The sequence below is a fragment of the Pogona vitticeps genome, chromosome 15 (assembly GCF_051106095.1).
Source record: "Pogona vitticeps strain Pit_001003342236 chromosome 15, PviZW2.1, whole genome shotgun sequence".
NCBI lineage: Eukaryota > Metazoa > Chordata > Lepidosauria > Squamata > Agamidae > Pogona > Pogona vitticeps.
In genome coordinates, this window is record NC_135797.1 from 2,049,212 (window position 1) to 2,067,289 (window position 18,078).

At 46.2% G+C, this 18,078-nt stretch overlaps 2 protein-coding genes across 3 annotated transcripts; both read right to left on the reverse strand.

Annotated features, from left to right (window-relative positions):
- Nucleotides 1-1,024: 1,024 nt before the first annotated feature.
- C2CD4D (C2 calcium dependent domain containing 4D) lies at nucleotides 1,025-6,352 on the reverse strand. 2 transcript variants are annotated; one of them, XM_020798143.3, is made up of 2 exons: nucleotides 5,917-6,352; nucleotides 1,025-3,420 (listed from the first exon to the last, which is right to left on the reverse strand). In XM_020798143.3, exon 2 carries the CDS (start codon nucleotides 3,310-3,312, stop codon nucleotides 2,239-2,241), a length of 1,074 nt encoding a protein of 357 aa, XP_020653802.3. In that variant the 5' UTR covers nucleotides 3,313-3,420; nucleotides 5,917-6,352; the 3' UTR covers nucleotides 1,025-2,238. The 2 variants fall into 2 exon arrangements, with proteins under 2 accessions (XP_020653802.3, XP_072840059.2); XM_072983958.2 differs by having other exon boundaries at nucleotides 5,949-6,351.
- A 3,747-nt stretch (nucleotides 6,353-10,099) lies between these two features.
- On the reverse strand, nucleotides 10,100-17,462 carry THEM4 (thioesterase superfamily member 4). The gene is made up of 4 exons (XM_020798310.3): nucleotides 13,154-17,462; nucleotides 12,575-12,685; nucleotides 11,204-11,328; nucleotides 10,100-10,798 (listed from the first exon to the last, which is right to left on the reverse strand). Exons 1-4 carry the CDS (start codon nucleotides 13,339-13,341, stop codon nucleotides 10,740-10,742), a joined length of 483 nt encoding a protein of 160 aa, XP_020653969.3. The 5' UTR covers nucleotides 13,342-17,462; the 3' UTR covers nucleotides 10,100-10,739.
- Nucleotides 17,463-18,078: the final 616 nt, after the last annotated feature.

The window sequence follows — 18,078 nt, forward strand, 5'->3', positions numbered from 1 at the left end:
TTGTTCATTATTTGTTAAGAGAGTCTTAATGTTTTAAAGTCTGTATGTTTAATTCAATCAATCAATCAATCAATCAATCAATCAATCAATCAATCAATCAAAAGAAAACGCCCTTCCCCCAAAAAAGCATACATTGGGATGCAGTGATGCCATCAAAGCCCTAACCGAAAAGCCTCCGTCCCAAAACAGAGTGCTACCAGATTTCCCTGGTTTACAGTTTCCTTCCATAATTGAGAAGGGAGTCACGAGAAATAAGTCCTCGGCCTCCTCGCTGGAAACGAGAGGGGGACAGATGGTCTGTAATCAACCTCCTGAAATATTGATTCTGTGTCAGGTGGGTGTCGGATGTAGGTGAGCTTCCGTCATCTCGGTGCGAAACGGTTTTAATGGAAAAGGGGTGTGCGCGGCTAATGCAGGATAAGAGTCAGGACCCAGACGGATGTGGAGAAGAGACGTAGGCAGAAATGTCACCGCTCAGAGTGCGTTGCGCATACCCATAGTGACGCCACAGGAGGTAGCATTAGGTACGGAGTTCTGCTTAATATCAGAAGCTATAAATATATATATATTAATCATCACCCCATCATCACCATGGAACCGCAGAGCTAGAAGGGACCCCCAGAGATCATCCAGTCCATCCTCTGTCAAGTAGGGAATCAAACTCCCAACCTGCAGCCAGATAGCTAAATCACTGAGTTATCTATAAACGTCTAGTCCTCATGAGGGAGAACAACAAGTAAGAAGCATCTGGAGCGATGTTTGCTGAAATTTGAGAAGCAGCCGAATGGCTTTTTGTGTGCGTGTCTGGTGTGTAGAATATCTGAGACTTTGTCCCCCACCCGCACCCCTCCAATAAATAAGAAAGACCAGAAAGAAATGTGAAACAATAACAAGGTATAGTAAATTGAAGCAGGATAAAAGATCTCTCTTTCTCACATGCATGCAGGATAAATCTGATCATGTATTTGAATGTAGAGATTCTCCCCCCCCCCCCACAAGGTGCTGTGAATTATTGTCATGAACATTTCAGACATAACAGTGAACTTTATTGAAACCAAGAGGGGAAGGGAGAGATGGACAGCAGGGCAGTGAAATGTTGGCGTGTGCTCCCTCCCTCCAGCACATAATTTCTTTCAAACAGAGCACAGAGTCAGAGAACGACAGAGCTGTGGGAACCTCAGAGATCATACGGTCCATCCTTCCTGCTCATTGCAGGAACAACAACAAGGGTACGAATCTGGTGGTTCTTGAATGTTCTTGCACTAAAAATCTCATTAAGGAGGCAGATTGGAGTTGCCGGGAGCTCAGCAGCACTTGTACGACTGCTGGGTTCCCATCCTGTGACCGACACTTTGCTTAAGGACCTCCAGTTAAGCAGGGTCTGTTACCTTCCGAGGCTGTTAGTTTTAGGACATTTCTCTTCATGATTAGCCAAAATCTCTTTCCACCCTTTAGGTCTAATCCTGCCCTCTGGAACAATCAGAAGGAGGTAAGTCTATTCTAACTTCTGAGCGACAAACCATTAGATGTTTTAAGCCATTGTTAAAGTAGCCAGCATGTTATTCTACTATTGCTCTGAGGTGTGATTGCTGATTATTCACCCCCTAGTTTACTCTCCATTGTGTGTGTGTGTATTGAGTTCCCCCCCAAGCATGACCGTACGTCCCTCTTGTTTCTTAATGGTTCTTGTTCAATGATGTGGACCTCAGCATTTGCCCTTGAATTTGATATTAGAAGGAGGGAGGAGAAGGCCATTTGTGTGGCATCTACTTTTTGGCAGTTTGTGCCAGAAGATGTTGCTGATATGGGAAAAACCAGCCAGATCAGAACTGTCTTTTTTTTTTTTTTTTTTTTAAAGAAAGGATCAGGCGAAAGGCCATCATTTCCCTTTGTCACTTGGCAATGGCTGAAATGGAAGCTGCAGTACCATCTTCTGGCCTGCAACACTGGTGGCGCCAGAGATCAGACAAGGACGTCCCAACAGCTCCCTCTGCTGGCAACCACTCATGTTTTCTTAGAGAGCAAATAGCTGAAAAGACAGACAAGAGGTGGCTTTCCGTAGCTCCACAGATGCATCTGAAGCACCGTTGAGCCAGCTTCTGGTGGTAGGTCTCTCAGGCCCAAACAGGAGCAAGAAAACGAGGACAGACAGGTGTGGGAGGTCATCCAAAGACCCTTTTAACCTGCTTCTTCCTGTCAACCAAGAAGACCACTGAGCAACTTTCCATTTTTTGCCCTTCAGGGTAGAAGAGAATCAAGTGGGACATCACATTCGCCCAGCACGGCGTCCCGCCGCATCCCCGAACCTTTGTTGAGTACCTTGATCCTCAAGCTCAGTCTGGGCAGCTCCTCTGGGGAGACTCCCTCGAAGAAAAAATCCTCGTTGAAAATGGGGTTGCGGCTCTTCTTGACGATGGCGCTGCGCTGACGAGGCCCCGTCCCCGGCCGCAGATACAAGGAGACGCAGCAGTGAATGTGCCGTGGGTTGCAGTGAGAGGGGTAGAAGGCCTCAGCGCTCACCACACGGATGCGGAGGCACCCTTGGGCCTGGAGATACTCGCTGGAGAGCCTTAGGTGGCCCCCTTGACTCACCGTCAGTATCACCTCCTTGGTGATCCGCTCGCGGCAACGGATCAAGTCCAACGGGAAAGCTGGTAAGAGGGGTGGAGGGGTGGTGGCGGTGGTAGTGCCACCTCCCCCCTTCCAGGAGGGCTCCTTCCCCCGGCGTGGGAAGCTGGGACTGGTGTCCGTGGAGCTGGTCTCTTCCAGGGACAAGGAGCTGGGCCGAGGCGCAGGGCTGAGGCTGGCCGAACGGCTCGCCAACCGCCGGTGTTGCCCGTAGCCTTGGCACGACGGAGGGCTGCCTGGAGAGCGTGCCAGCAGAGGGGAGCTGTACGGGGACGTCTCTGCGGAGGATGGGGAGTCACTGTCCGCTGCTAAACCGTGGTGCAGAAGCGGCCTCGTGGGTGGAGTGTAGAGCTTGGCAAAAGGGCATCGGCGTGGTGCTTGGCCGCTGTGGAAGAGAGACTCCCGGCGCCGCGTGTGGGGGCTCTCCGGCAAGAATGGCACACCCATTGGGCTAGAGAGCTGGGGCATGGAGGAGGCACCGTGGAGTCGTCCGCTGTCTTGGTTTCCCTGCTGCTCCGAACTGGAATCTGTGGCATGGCAAGATTCCGGGCTGGCACTTCTGCACAAGCGCCGGCCCTGGAGAGTGGCCAGGTTGGGGGGGATGAAGAACGTGGGGATTTTGTCCGGTGTAATTACGTTGGGGCAGACGGGCCACGAGATGGAGTTTTTCTTTCTGGAGAACATCCCAGAACGAACGGAGGCTGAAGGGAGGGATGCTTCAAACCAGCTTTCAGGGGGAAAAAGGCCAAAGGCAGGATGGAAAGCAACGAGGCTAAATTATTTCAGGATGACCTGAAATATGAAAAAAAAAAAAAAGATTTAGTGTGGCCACAAAGAGATTCAGATATAAAACAGAGGAGAGGTTGGGATCTACTTAGAAGTGAAACTTTAAAGAAGCCTGTTTATGAACTTTCAACATGACATTTAACGTGCTTTTCTCCTGCAATTGGGTGTAAGGAGGGAAACATGGACTTCATTGGTCATGCCTGATTGCTCGGGCATGGAGCTTTAAAGAAATTGCGTATCTGGCGGGAAAACACAATAGCACAAATATGTTATTTGAAACATAGTCTGAGCCTAAGAGGCACAGCAGAGCTGCCTCTCCTAAATTTCAGAGGTAGGAGGCAAACACCGTCGCTTCTAGACGTCATCAGAGCTAGGCACTGAAAAATAACAAACAACAGATGTCACATTCTATGGGGGGATCCTATGAATGAATGGAATAGCAAATCCTTAACCAAAGCCCTCTCTTTATCTTCCTGATCTAACCACTGGGACTCTCTGCCTCCACTCCATTCTCACTTTCCTACAAATTCTTGGCTTCCCCCCTCAAATAAACCTCTTCGTCTATTGTGCCAAAACAAAGCTCTTTTGATTCCTACATCCACCAGCTTGACTGATCAATGAAACACATAAACCCTCTTCCGGCCCTCAATGTTCTGGGTCAGAAGGATGACCTTTGCAAAAAGAGGCATATGACAAGATCTTTCCCTTTTGACTTCTCTACTTCCGCCATGGAAAGAGAGACACCTCAATGCTGGCAAAAGCTGGGTTGTGTGTGTGTGTGTGTTTTTGGACGTCCCGTTAGTAACCGAGGCATGAAACAGGCGGCCTGCCAGAGCGTAGCTAAGCTGCTCTTCACCGTTGACATTTTTTCTGTTCCTATGAGCCTCGTGAAAAGTTTGGAAATGTCAAGTGAATAACATAGCTATTTTCCCAGATTCACACAAGGGGTTTTGCTCTGCAGGGGTGGGTAGCGGGGAGATGTTGACCTTCCATTGACTGCTTCAAAACTTATTTCCTTCTTAATTTCAGCTCTTTGTTCCTAAGCCCCTCCTGCTTCTGTCAGTCCTGCTTTTACCCACGACCTATACCTCCTTGGCCGGTAGGACACAACGAAGGGGCTCTCTGATGAAAGCCGCAAAAGCCACTGGTTAGACTCTTTTGTTCTTCGGCTGCTTTGACTTACTGAGGCGCTTCAAAGGATTGAAGTATCCTGTCTTCTTAGCAAGGAGTTCCACTTCTTTCCACCAAGCCCCATCTTCCCTCTGGGCAACAGCCACGAACAGTGCGTGGCAAGTTTCTTGAAACATGGGCGGGAAAAAAGAGGGTCTCTCCTATTGCGCTCAGCTGGAGTTTTCTCCAACCTTCCTGCCACCCCATGGATTCAGGACTTGAACGACAATCCCTAGACCTGGCAAAACCCAGCTGCCCCCTCACCCAGGATGTTCTGGAGTGAAGCCTACAGACCGGACTGCGAAACAGCGATCCTGTAAGCCAGCGGTGCCCAAACTTGGCTCCCTCCTGCAACTCCCAGAAGACTTCACTACTGGCTTGCACTGGGAGTTGCAGTCCAAGAACACTTGGGTGATCCAGCCACTGCTGTAAGCCTCCCCCCAGTTTCAGGAGGCACTTCATTGCATGACCGGCCTTGCTTGAGGAACTAGTTGCGTGACCGGTCATGCCCAGGCACGGAAATGTTTAGACAGTCTCCCTTTTTCTCTCCAAATAGGTGATTATTATTTTTTTAGTAGGAAACAAGGGGTTTTGTTCATGACGTGTATGGCTAGAACAACACAAAGGCTGAAGCTGGAGGGAAAACATTTAGGGGATTTTTTGGGCTTCATTTGAGGAAACAACACGCTCCTAGCCGTCCTGGCAACAAAGAAATATTCAGATAGTCCACAGGCGTGGCTGGTTGAAATCTCAAAAAAATAATATTTTTAAAAAAGGAGTAGAAATTAATGTTCCGTTTGGCACCATAAAGAGTTTGCCGATGTCGTGAGACTGAAATACCCAGCGTTCCTCAGCCTTGGCTATGCCAGCTAGGGCGGATGGGTGTTATAGTCCAGTAACATCTGGAGGACTCCAGATTGCCGGCTTGGGAGGGCGCTCAGAAATCCGACACCCTGCTTAGCGATATCACAGCGAGGAAGAGCAGAACGTGAGGAAAAACTGGTGATGAAAAAGGGCTTTGAACACTCTGGCAAGCACAAACAAACAAACAAACAAACAAATAAAAAGAAGTTCTTTCAGAAAAGGAGACGATCTGCAACATGAAAGAGATTAGTGTATTTTTGTGGTTTATAATCTAGATTTTCTGAACACTCATCATGATCCTGCAAGGTATTCCACACACACACACACACACACACACACACCACAAAGCAAGAGACAGGGTTCAAAGGTATCTCTCCTCTGCTGAAGGGGGACAGCATGAAACCCTTTCCGTTGGGAAAGAAAGTTCTCTGTGCACTTCTCCGTAGGAAATCTGTGCAGCCGACTCACCTGTTCCGTTGAAGGCAATGGATATAATTTACCTGTTCTCCTTCTTCTCTCTTCCTCTCTCTCTCTCTCTCTCTCTCTGTCTCTCTTCCCTCCACAGGAACGGCATCCCTCTTGTCTTGTGTCTTCTGATCTTAGGGAGCCCAATAGACACCTGGCGAGGTTTTTATCGTGCTGTTTATATCCTGGCCTCTTCAACGTCACCGCTCGGTGACTCATGGAGAGCGGCTCCGTTTTTCACTCCGAGGGTACAAAAAAACCCCCCAACACTGACAAGCATCTGAAAGGCAGGATCAATTTATGTGTAGGTCAAAGCATGGAACAAAATTCAATCAGTGTCCGAAGAGGAGACACACAACCGCTTAAAAAAAGAGAGAGAGAAAAGACGTTTGGATCAAGAGATACAGCTGTTTTCTGGGGCTCTTTCTGCGGTCTCAGTTGCTTTTCTGGATTCCTGTGCTGGGCTCAGATTTTACTCCAGCCAATTGTGTCCCCTTGGCACGGCGCCCTGAACTTCTCCACGCTGGTTTTGCACAGAAGCCGAGACAAAGGGATCATTCTTCTCCGCCACGGCCCACTGTTTACCTATGCTTGAGAAGCTGAACCCTTTCCTACCTCTCCACTCCAGTGCACGATTGCAACAACATGATGTTCGGGGTTGGCCACTGAAAAACATATATCTGTGGTTTGATGGTTTGGCCCCCTCTTTCTAGATGATGTTTTGATCGCTGGACCAATATGTAAAGAACAGTCAATTCTAAGGTCTGTAGCTGGAGGTGGGGAAATTGGGCCAGTCTGATTCAAGGAAAAGTGGCTGCCATCTTTCCTCCATCTCACGTCACCTTGGTGTTTTGACAGGCCAAATAACAGATACGGGGCATTACAAAGAAGTTCACTGTTAGTATGGAAGAACACAGATGTGTCAATAGTGCAAAAAGGTGCCAGGGAGGGCAGTTTCTAAACCCTTTTTACTTGTGACTTTTCCAAAAAACTGAGATCCAAAATTCCTGGTCAAAGGTTGAACGGTGGAGCCTAAAGTCCTCTGGGCTCAGTCGCTACCTCCTGACTTCCACGGGGAATGTTTATTTAATAGGCAGTGCCAAGTCAGCAGAATTAGGATGATAAAGCAATTCCCCATCAGTGTGTGACATTCAGAGGGCTTGTTATATTCATCAAGGGCTATCCTGGAATATCTGAGCTGGCAGAAGTCTCTGAGAACAGAGAGCTGAGACTTGGTGCTCAAAGCGATGCAGTCAAAAGGCTGGATGGGGTATGTGCAGAGCTCAAGGAGAAAAAAAGAGTTTTTTTGGGGGAGGATCACAAATCCCAGAATCCATGGAAGGTATTGGGATCCGTAGTCTCTCCCCCCCCATTACTGTTCTCTGCACTTCTCTGCAGTGTTTACGAAACGCCTGTTCCTACTGCTAGCAGGATACAATAAAATTATTTCCTGACAGCGAGGAAGAAAGGTACTGAGGAAATACTGCTGGCTGGGAGACTGTGGGTGTTGCAAAACACCAAAAAAGTATCCTAAATTGGTTTTGCAGTTGCACTCATTGTGACCAGGATGACAGAAAATAGAAGGAAACAGTCTCTGGTTCCCCCTAGTGGCCACTGTTGATATTTCACACTGAAATTTAGAAATACAAACGGTGTCATGAGAGAATACTCCCTTCAGATAAGAAAATGGGGGAAAACCAAGAAAAGTTGCTGTCAAAATGTTTCTAAAAATGTCTTAAAACACTCTTCTTAAGTAAGTTACTAAAAAGTTACTCATAAGACAAAGTAATTTTGCAGTAACTCATTGCCTACTAGCTACACTCTCCTTGCAAAAAAGTAACTAAGTTCAGGTAATTATTTTACTTGCAACTAGTAATTTCCAAGCTCTAGTTACTCCAGAACGGGCCCATTTTACAGCTGTTATCACCTTCTAGACAGTTCAGAACATACAAGAAAACAGGTTTTCTAGTGGAAGACGGCCTTAAGCCTGAAGGTACTAAAGTGGTAATTATTTTATTAGGAAACAAAGAATCAGCAAAATAATGAAAAGAAATGGTGGTTATTGGGGGCAGAGATGAGGAAATACCATATTTTGTCCAGAGGCAGAATCTACCTGTTGCGTAATTCTTACAATTCAGGTCACAGAATTTGCTTCGCTCACCAAATGGCAAATTCAAACTTTTGGAACTTGAGTCGGTGAAACAGGTGGAGTCTCACCAAACAATACCGTGTCGTGGAAAATGGTGACCTTTCTTTTTTCTGGACCTGTGGGAAATGGCGTTTGCTCCTTACTATTGTTCTTTGTCATCCTGCGGTGAATAAATGTAGGCCAGTTCCTGTCCACACACACACACTGCCCTCAAAGAACTTGTGTATCGAGATGGTTCTTGGCAAGAGGAGAACAAACAGCACGAAATCGTCCCCAGATTCATTCAACTCTGGGGGTATCATTTTTGGTACCCACGTACAGTCTCCTACTCTCTTCTGTTTTCTGGTGGCTCTCAGTGGGTTGGAGCACTTGCCTGCTGGGCCTGAGGTTGGGGGCTTGATTCCCCCCTCTCTCTGCCTCCTTGGAGAAGAGCCAACCTGTGTTGTTTTGGGTTATCTCAGAGCACTACGAGAAAGCAGGACTGGTAAATCCAGTCTTGCGAATGTCGGAGGGTTGCGGCTTACTCATCCTGTCTCGCACACACATAAGACAGCAGGCATTTATGAACTCTCAGATTCTCTGTCTCCGTCCATATACAGGTCCATGAGATGAAATGGTAGCCTGTACACACCAGATTGTCAGGGTTTGGTCCCGAAATCTCAGCAAATGTGGTAGAGCTGACTTGGTACCTGTTGTTGTGCTTTAGAGTTGACCCAGATACATGCTCATTGGAAGGATAGATCCTGAAGCTGAAGGCTCCAAGACTTTGGCCATCTCATGACAAGAGAAGACTCCCTGGAAAAGACCCTGATGTTGGGAAAGGGTGAGGGCAGAAGGAGAAGGGGACGACAGAGGATGAGATAGTTGGACAGTGTCACCGAAGTGACCAACATGAATTTGACCCAACTCCGGGAGGCCGTGGAAGACAAGGAGGGCCTGGCGTGCTCTGGTCCATGGGGTCACGAAGAGTCAGACATGACTTCATGACTAAACAACAAAGATACATTGAAGTTCAGGTCGATTTCTGCCCGTGGTTCTACATTTACTTCTGTCCCAGAGGCAAGCCCTGTTAAGAACTGCTGGATAGCTCGGTGGTTTAGGCATCTGGCTGCAGAACCAGAGGTTGGAGGTTCGATTCCCCCTCTGTGCCTCCATGACAGGAACTGGACACAATGTTCCATAGGGTTCCTTCCAGCTCTGTAATTCTAAGAGATTATTGTATAATAATAATTATTAAGGTTTTTCTAAGGCGTCTGTCCTCACAGCTCCCACTGTCAGGCTCACTGGGGGATGAAGAAAGTGCTCCAAGGTTTACACCATCTTGGTGAAGGAAAGGCTGTCAAACCAGAGACTCTGTTTCCATCCATCAAGGATTACACCCATGGAAAGCTTACTGCATACAAGCCACCGGCTTCTACAGATTTACAAGTCGTCCAACATTGAATCTACTCCAGTCCAAGGAAGATAAAAATCCTTCCTCACGCATTTCCTCTGTGTAACTCCTCATCCTGGAGACGTCACTCATGTTTCACATAACTTCTGCACAAGTCTGGGTGTGATGTCAGAAGATGACCCACCAGTTTGTTGGTCCATATCCTGCTGAGTCAGTCCTAGCATCCCCCAGGCTGGTGGCTTCCAGATGTGTGTGTGGGGCTTATCATCACGGGGAGCCCACTGCAGCTGATGGGGCTAACCATCTCAAATGGCTGGACCAGATTTGGGAAGTTTGGCCAAATGTTACAGGACATCACCTATCCTTGTTTATTTCTAAACTTGAACGGTTCCTACAGAATTGACTGTACAAGGAAATTTCAAGGCATATTTTTGTCGAATCCTGCTCGGGGAGGGGGAAATAACAACGCAGAAAACAGTCTGAAGCAAAGCTGCATGAGGTAAGGGTGAAATAGCAGCCATTCTACGTGCTCAAATGTCAGCCCATGTCTCTTGCTGCAGCAGGATGCTGGTCCATTCAAACCAGATTACCCTGAACCTCATCGAAGAAGTGGCGATCTGAGCTTCTATTCCTTTACAACAGGCTTTTATTTAGAAAATCCCATTCCCCCTTATCCTCCTGCAATTGTACAGAAAGATCTGTGTTTTTTCAAGGAGATAAAGGGAGACTCATGTACGATGGATCTTGATCTCTCTTTCTTTTGATTAATTTCAGAAAAGTCCTAAGACTCAGGAAGGAATAAAGAAGGAATTAGGGTGGAATGTCGTTGAGATACAGGATTTGTCCATCTTGTTGGTAATAAATTGTGCCAAGTCCACCAGCCTTCCTTCCTCCCTCCCTCCCTCCCACCTAGCCCTCTCTCCATTCCTCCCTCCTTTTCATAGTGGAGACAGCTACCAAGCACCAAATTGTTTATAGCCTAAAAAGGATCTCTTTTTTTTTTTAAAAAAAGAGAGAAACTACTGAATTTTATAGCATGCCATTGATGCAAATGATGGTGGGAGAAACTAGAGGAGAGATCGCACCATCCGAGACCCACAATCCAATGCAGGTCTCCATAGTTTCAACTAAGAATATATTTTGTTATATAAATTAGAGTGTAATGTCAGTTCCGGGAAGGCATGAAGCAGAGGGATCCAGATTTCCAAATCCAGGCTGGCTTGGGTACCAGCTTTCCATGACCAGTGTTGGTTTCCTGGAAGAGAAGGCTCTGAGGAGCCTAGATCACTCGGAACGGGTGTGTTCCTGAGGAGAAGTCTTTGAATCCAGCAGGATGAGCAGAGCTAAAAAGAATGAGAATAAGGGATGTTAGGTCAGACACATTATACTTTGGTGTTTACTAGACCTTGTGATCTCATTATTTCTCCCTCCTGCCCGTCCCAGTTTCCAGATGCCCCTCTGCCAACATCTTTCTCTTTAGGCATCTCCTTGGAGAGGGAGAGGAAAATGTCAGCTGTCCCTGCTGAGGGTGTGGGTCTTTTTATCTCTCCCCCTCTCTCAAGCCGCCAGGTGAGATGGTGGCTGATGGAGACACCTCCAGGAGAGCAGAAACGCAGCCACCTGGACATCTTTGGTGACCTTCCTCTTGGCCCATTTAGGGTCTAGCTTGCACGTCTTTCTTTTCGAACTCTCCTGACCGTGCATGGCGTAAAAGGTCCTACCTGCCTCTCTCAGACCTGAGGGCTTACTTGTGGCTTCCGCGTGGAGGTCCTGACCGTCAATACTCTGCACAGAGCCAGACATGTACAGCTTCCTCCCTTCTGTTCTGTCCACTTTGGTATCCACCAGGACCACGGAGCCCAACTTGATGGGGCTGCAAGAGGACACAATGAAGTTGGTAATGATCTGTATTCCTTTTCTGGAGCAATAGCTTTACTTTAAGTTGGGCTTGCCAACAGGAGAGATATCATCTGTTCTGACCCAGTGGGTGAACTAAATAAAAGGTTATGTGTGGACCTTGGTCCATCAGAAGACCATGGCAGGAGATCATCAGGGCTCTTTGGAACACAGAGCAAGCCAGCTGGTTGCAACATTCAGAAGCCACATCTGGCATCAGAGCCAGAGGTTGCGGGTTTGATTCCCCCACTGGACCTCCTGGGAGAAGAACCACCCTATGTAGCCTTGGGCAAGCTGCACAGTCCCAGAACAGAAGGAGGGAGCAGGAAACCACTTCTGAGTATTCTCTACCTGGAAAAACCCTGACAAGGTTTGCCAATAAGCCAGAATTGACTGGATGGCATGCAATCATTATTATTATTACTCCTTCGTCTTTCAACGTAAAACACCACTCTCTCCTATGAGTTCCTACTCTGAGAGCTATGAATAAACCTCCACAAATGTTGTGGCAGGATAAAGAGTAACAAGAGCGGTGGTTACAAGTTTTCACCACACTGGTGGTGGTGGGGAGGGGGATCGTAATGAAGTCAACGAGGACAAACAAAAGGCAGTGATCATGACGATTACTTTTACGCTAATGAGCATGTTGAGGTGCTTGTTGTATCTGGCGATGCGAACTGTAAACCATGCTCATTTTCAGAGTGCCAGTAGATTTTGGGGGATTTATTGTTCCAGCTATCCACCTGGAAATGAAAACACCTTGACTTCCTTTCCCATGCATTGTTTATTTCCTCATTTTTTTGGTGTGAGTTTCTGCCACATTTCTTCTATTTTATTTATTGAGTATTGTTCGTAGGCAGCCTTTCTCTGAACGAGGGAACTCTACTCTCTCCACCTGGTTATTCTCTTGGAACTCTCGCCCTTGGTTCTTGGGATCCCTCTCCGATCTTGCCTGGTTACTCAATATTTCATTATGGACTAGGCAGCTCCATTACATCGAATGGGCCCCTTCCCATGACATCTCTATGCCCCCACTCCCCACAACATCCCAAATTTTTGGAGACCTGTAATGCCTGGGTTTGTAGAGAAACTTGTAGCTACGAAGAAGACAACAGATAGAAACTCATATGGTTGGAAGACATCCGCTCTGCGGCTTAAGCCTTCTAGCGGGCGAATTCTGATTCCAGTTTTTATTTACAAACCCAGTCCAAGACTCTGCTCACCTCTTATAGTTGATGTTGAGGTTCGCCGTCAAAATCTTGCCCATGCTGTAGAGGGCACAACCTCCAAACGTGGTATCAAGAATGGCCGCCAGAGCCCCGCCGTGCACAAACCTGCTCAGAAGGACAAGAGAGAGATTGAAACCAAGCTGAAGTGAGGGTGAGGATGTGGGTGGGTGAAGGGAGGGACGGATGGTCATCCTAAAATTAGATCTTCCCTCTAGGAATAGAATTTGGTATCCTGGTTGGGCCCTTTGAACTTTGAATAAAGAACCAGGATGGAGGGAGTTGCTTCTGCTCCATCACCTGCTTTCACTGCCTTCTCCTCCCTTGCAGCTGATTTCTATGCCAGCTGCTTCCAAGCATTGAGAGACTGGGGTGGTAGTGATGAAGATGCTTAAAAAAGCATCAGAAATCAAGGACCACTAGACTTGATGTCACCACCTCTTCCCACCAGAAATTCCTGGAATGCTCAAGACACACCCGGCAGCTTGTAGATAAGGTATCCAGACTTTTGAGTCAATCCTCTACTCTTTTGGGGACTAGCTCTCGTATTGAGATCCAGGGGTTCCCCAGACTTACCCTGTTGGCCCTTCCAGATAAGAACCCGGCTGGAAGAGGGCCACCATCCTTTTCTCAGATGCATTGAAGAACAACACAAACTCAAAGCCTAGGCCTTCGGCATCCACGCATCTCAAAAAATATCGGCTGTTGCTATGTTTCCTCTCCTCAAAGCCTCCTTTCAGCCATTCTGTCGAGGTTGGCGGCATGAGGGGCAAAACAGGACAATTTGATGTGTGAGACCCAGGCAAGAGTCAACCCTGATGGATTACACGGCACAGATTCAGGTGGGACATAATGTTCTAAATTCTGCCTTTTGTTTTTAGAAACATGAACATTGACCATGCTCATTTGGCTTCCCCCTTGGACGAGCCTTCCTCTTGAGTTCAATGAGCTTCTTAAGCACACCCTTTCAAGTCGGTCGACTGCCTTTTGAGCTGTGATGCCCACTTTTTATGGTTTAAGGCATGGAAAGGAAAGGAGGGAAGCCAGACAAATACAGTTAGGAGAGGAAGAACATTCTGACTGTCCCTTTACTCTCCATAATATATCCTATGGATCACCTTTCTGCTGGATTCTGCTAGCCTTAAACGGTGAAGGCAAAGCTGATATAAAAAGGCAAACATCTCTTGCCACTGGACTACTCTACAGGGTGAGTGCTAGCATACAGGTTCTCTGTCTGGATCCTAATTTACTTTCATCTCATGACCAAACAAAGGGACAAAACAACATTTATATACAGCTACAATATTTTTTTAAATATTGATTCGTTTGAAATATGGAGCTGGAGGAGAGCTTTGCAGATGCCTTGGATGGCCAGAAAGACGAACAAGGGGGTCCTCGATCAAATCAAGCCAGAACTATCTCCGGGGGCCAAAAATGTTGAAAATGAAGCTTTCCTACTTTGGGCACCTCATAAAAAGGCAGAATTCTCTGAGAAAGACAAATGATGCTAGGAAAGGTGGAAAGCAGCAGTTAAAGCGGGAGACCAAATACGAGACAGATTGACTCCCCAAAAGGAATTTACAGCCTTGATTTTGCAAGAGGCGAGCAGGACTGTTAAGGACGGGGCATTCTGGAGATCTCTTATTCATAGGATTGCCAGAAGTTTAAGGGAATTTGACGGCACGGAATAACAACAAAGCAGCTAAAAAGAGCTTTTATACACAATGAGGAATGAAGGTGCCAATGCAGTGTTTTGAAATCAAAAACTTCAGTGCCTGGAGGGAGTTCTGTTTAGTTCTTAACATGTAAGCCATATAAGAGAATGTGTGGGTGAACAAACTGCAGCATTACATGGAGAACGAATCACTAATTAAAGTCATTTCCAGACTTCATTTTTAATTGCTGGAGTTAATAGCAGAGTAGACGCTGCCTTCTTAATCTGTAATGCATCCCTAAATCTGGGTGTGTGAGAACTCAGAAGGCAGGATAAACCAAGCCATGTTTGCACTGGAGGTTCGAGAATTTTACCAATCTGCTATTAAGGACCAAAACCCCATTAGATCAAGACTTTCCTGCCCGAACATGATGGGGTTCTGTTCTAGATGAGTTGGGGCATTTCTAGAAGAACCAAGAGACTAAAAATTATGACTGGGCCAAAATAGAATCTCATCGGGATTATTCATCAGTCATCCATCACCATCAGCATCATCCAGCAATATTCGGAACAGCTTATATACTACACTTACACTTTTGGTTAAAACTTGTATCTTCTTATATAACACAAGTAAAAGATTGTGTCTTATATTTAACAACAACAACAAAGTCAGTATTTAACAGATACTTAGGTTTTTGGTTAAAAGTTGCATTTGTTATATGATACCAGTCAATGTTTTCATAACTTTGATTCAGTGTGTCTGGTTTTTTTTTTACTACTACTACACCTTTTGGTGGGCCCCCGAACAACCAGCAATGCTGAGAAATCCTAACACTAATAACAATTTTAAAATCCCCTACTTAGATCGGATTATTTCAAAATGGTGGGAAAAAAGTAGAAATCCTTGCCTGGCATAAGATCCAAAAACTGCATATGATTCGGCATCTTTCTCCAAGTCCCATCTTTTGACCGTGCTGTGAACTTCTCGAACTGCTCAACCATCTCTTGGCTCCAGCTTGGGTTGGGGAATCCATAATCCTTGAGATACAGAGACTGACAGAACGGGGCCTGGAAAATTCGTCAAAAATTTAAATGCTGGCTCTCTTTCCTTTGCAATGACACTGGAGGACGGGCTTCAGGATGTGAACCATTAAGCCGCTCGGCTGTTTAGTGATGTCAGGAAAAGAAAGACTGAAAATAGGCTTGTGTGTGTGTGAAAGTAAAATAAAACATTGGATAAACTAAGATCAATTAAAACGAATTTTTGGTATTAAGGCAGATGTTAGAATGAATTTCTCAGCTCTCTCAGCAACAAAGTTTAACTCAGATGTACCTTTCTGTTGATGTTTGTTTGATAAACTCTTAAGTTGCCTTGAGCAGAATTAGTGTGTTTTACCACTTTATCATATACTGTCCGAGAAAGGATTTTGGTGTTGTGAATCCCAAATCTAACAGAGGACATTGACCGAGGCAAAGTTCAGGAGAGAAAGTGAAAGAACGGTCTCTCCCCAACTCTCAGAAAATAAGGTTCTATCAACCTAAAACAATGGTTTTTCAACCTTGGGCCCCCAGAGGTTCTTAGACTACAACTCCCAGAAGCCTTCATCACGAGCTGTGCTGGCCAGGATTCCTGGGAGTTGTAGTCCAAGAACATCTGGAGACCCAAGGTTGGGAAGCACTGACCTGAAATGTCTACCTCTCCTATTTTCCTATTTTTTTTCTCCTGGTACTCACTGAGGTTGTCCACAATGGTGTCCAAGAAGAACGTTGGAAAGGATGCAACAAAAGTCTTCCAGGTGTTCCAGGATGGTATCTAGGACCTGTCCAGTGGGCAAGTCCCTTTATCAGTTGGCTTCTGGTCCTCCAGAAAGCTTGCATTCTGAAGACCTCTGGAGCGCACAGCTTCCCAGTGTCTTACTGGTTACTCTTCTCACTGGTTTGGTGTCCTGAGCAAATGCCAAACAAAACACCCCAACAACTCCGGCTTGTCGAGAAGCTACTCCCAGAAAGAGAAAAGATAATAATGACGGAGTTACTGCAACCTCACACATCCAGCAAGAACAGCTCTCTATATATTTAGGTTTTCGTCAGGAAGTCACTGACGAGGTTCCATCTGGGTGGGAGTGCGCCACAAAAACGAGAAATTCAGCCCTAATTGCAACGTTATGACATTATCTGTAATCCAGGCTGGAGTAGAAACCAGTGATCTTAAGACAGGTATAATTAACTGTAACCCTATGGATTGCAGGGTGTTAGCCAAACAGGTAAAGATTTGAGTGGCTTAGGATCTTGATATAGAGGAAATCATTTCTCCATGTTTACACCCACTGGAGCATTAGTCTTTGTCAACTCGGTGTCTTGTAGAGGGGAGGTTCTTGGCTGTGGGGTCAAGGATGTGATGGGCGCTAGCCAGCATTTGATACCAAGGAGTAACTGATTTGTTTTATCATCCTATTTTCTTATTTCCCAGACTTTTTGCCTTTAATTGGATATTTCTGAAACTGTGGTTCTGCAGAGCGGCTCTTTCCAAACCACTTGCTTAATTAAAAGGGTAATGAGGTTCATTGCTGCCCAATAATGAAATATTAAGCAAGACAATACATCGGATTTTTGACAAAATAATGGCAAAGGATTTCCAGATGGAAGAGGAACGAGGTCTGAAAACTCCCAGGGAAGCAATGCAAGTGTGGTTTGTAACCCCTCTATGGCTGTTTGCTTGGCACTGTGCACGGGGGGCGGAGAATTGAACACAGCTCTCGGTTGTTACAGCCTCCGCTGCCTACTTAGTTGCTGAACCAGCACCGCAGTCACCCGCACAACCGGTTACAAAAATGGTTATGCAATCAGCCAGTCAATGATATGCACAAGCGATGCCACAAATTGTGAAATAGGTGGAGGAAAAATGTGATGTAACGGACTGGTGGATGTCCTTGGTGGAGAGAGAATATGGATGGGCAAAAAACAAGGGGGCCTTTGACAAATTTGGAGACCCCAGATGTCCCCAAGGATAAGTCAACACTTTTACCACTCACTGGTGTCTTCCAGATGGCGAGTCTGCCCGTTGGCACCCTGCATGTGAGCAGATATGAGCATCCTCCTTCATTCCATTCTGTCCACCCTGATGTCCACCTGGCTATGGTACCCAGAGGAAGGGGGCTGAAATGAGAGCCATCTACTCAAAATGTCACCTGCAAATGAGGGAAGGTCCAACATCCAGACCTGAAGGGTGAGCTAATAAATGAGGAGGTTTCCTGTGGTCTCTGGACCAATCAGATGTCTAGATCGGTAGCCAATGGGGGCTTGTTGGATTGGCTGCTGGATCTGTGAGTTCATCACACAGCTGTCCTAGCATGAACTTTCTGAGTACCACACTCGCTATTTAAATACCATAAATTTGCTATTTAATGAGCAAGGTTCTGTTTGGAATGCTCCAAGATCTGCGACGAACCCAAAGTGCTCAGTGGCATCAGAAAGAGAAACAATGACGGAACACAACAGAGATGATGAACAAGTGGTTTATAAATCTCTTTGTCCAATGAGTTTCCATTGTTGGAGATTTGAACCCACATCTCCCGAGTTGTAGACCAACATTCTGTCTGCAACTCAACAACAGCTGTCATACACTTAGCTGGCTATTACAGTATATTATTCTGAAAGGGAGTTGTGTTGAAGGTGGAAATGAAGAGTGGGAGGCTTTTTAGCTGTGATGACCCCGGTTGCTGACCTGAACTTGATGCTGAGTAATTAGTAATCCCTTTTGTTATCCTGTCAGTCTCCTTATCCCCCATGCCTTTTATCCATTCATTCCAATATTCAAAAATGCAACAAGGATCATGTGTCTGTAAAG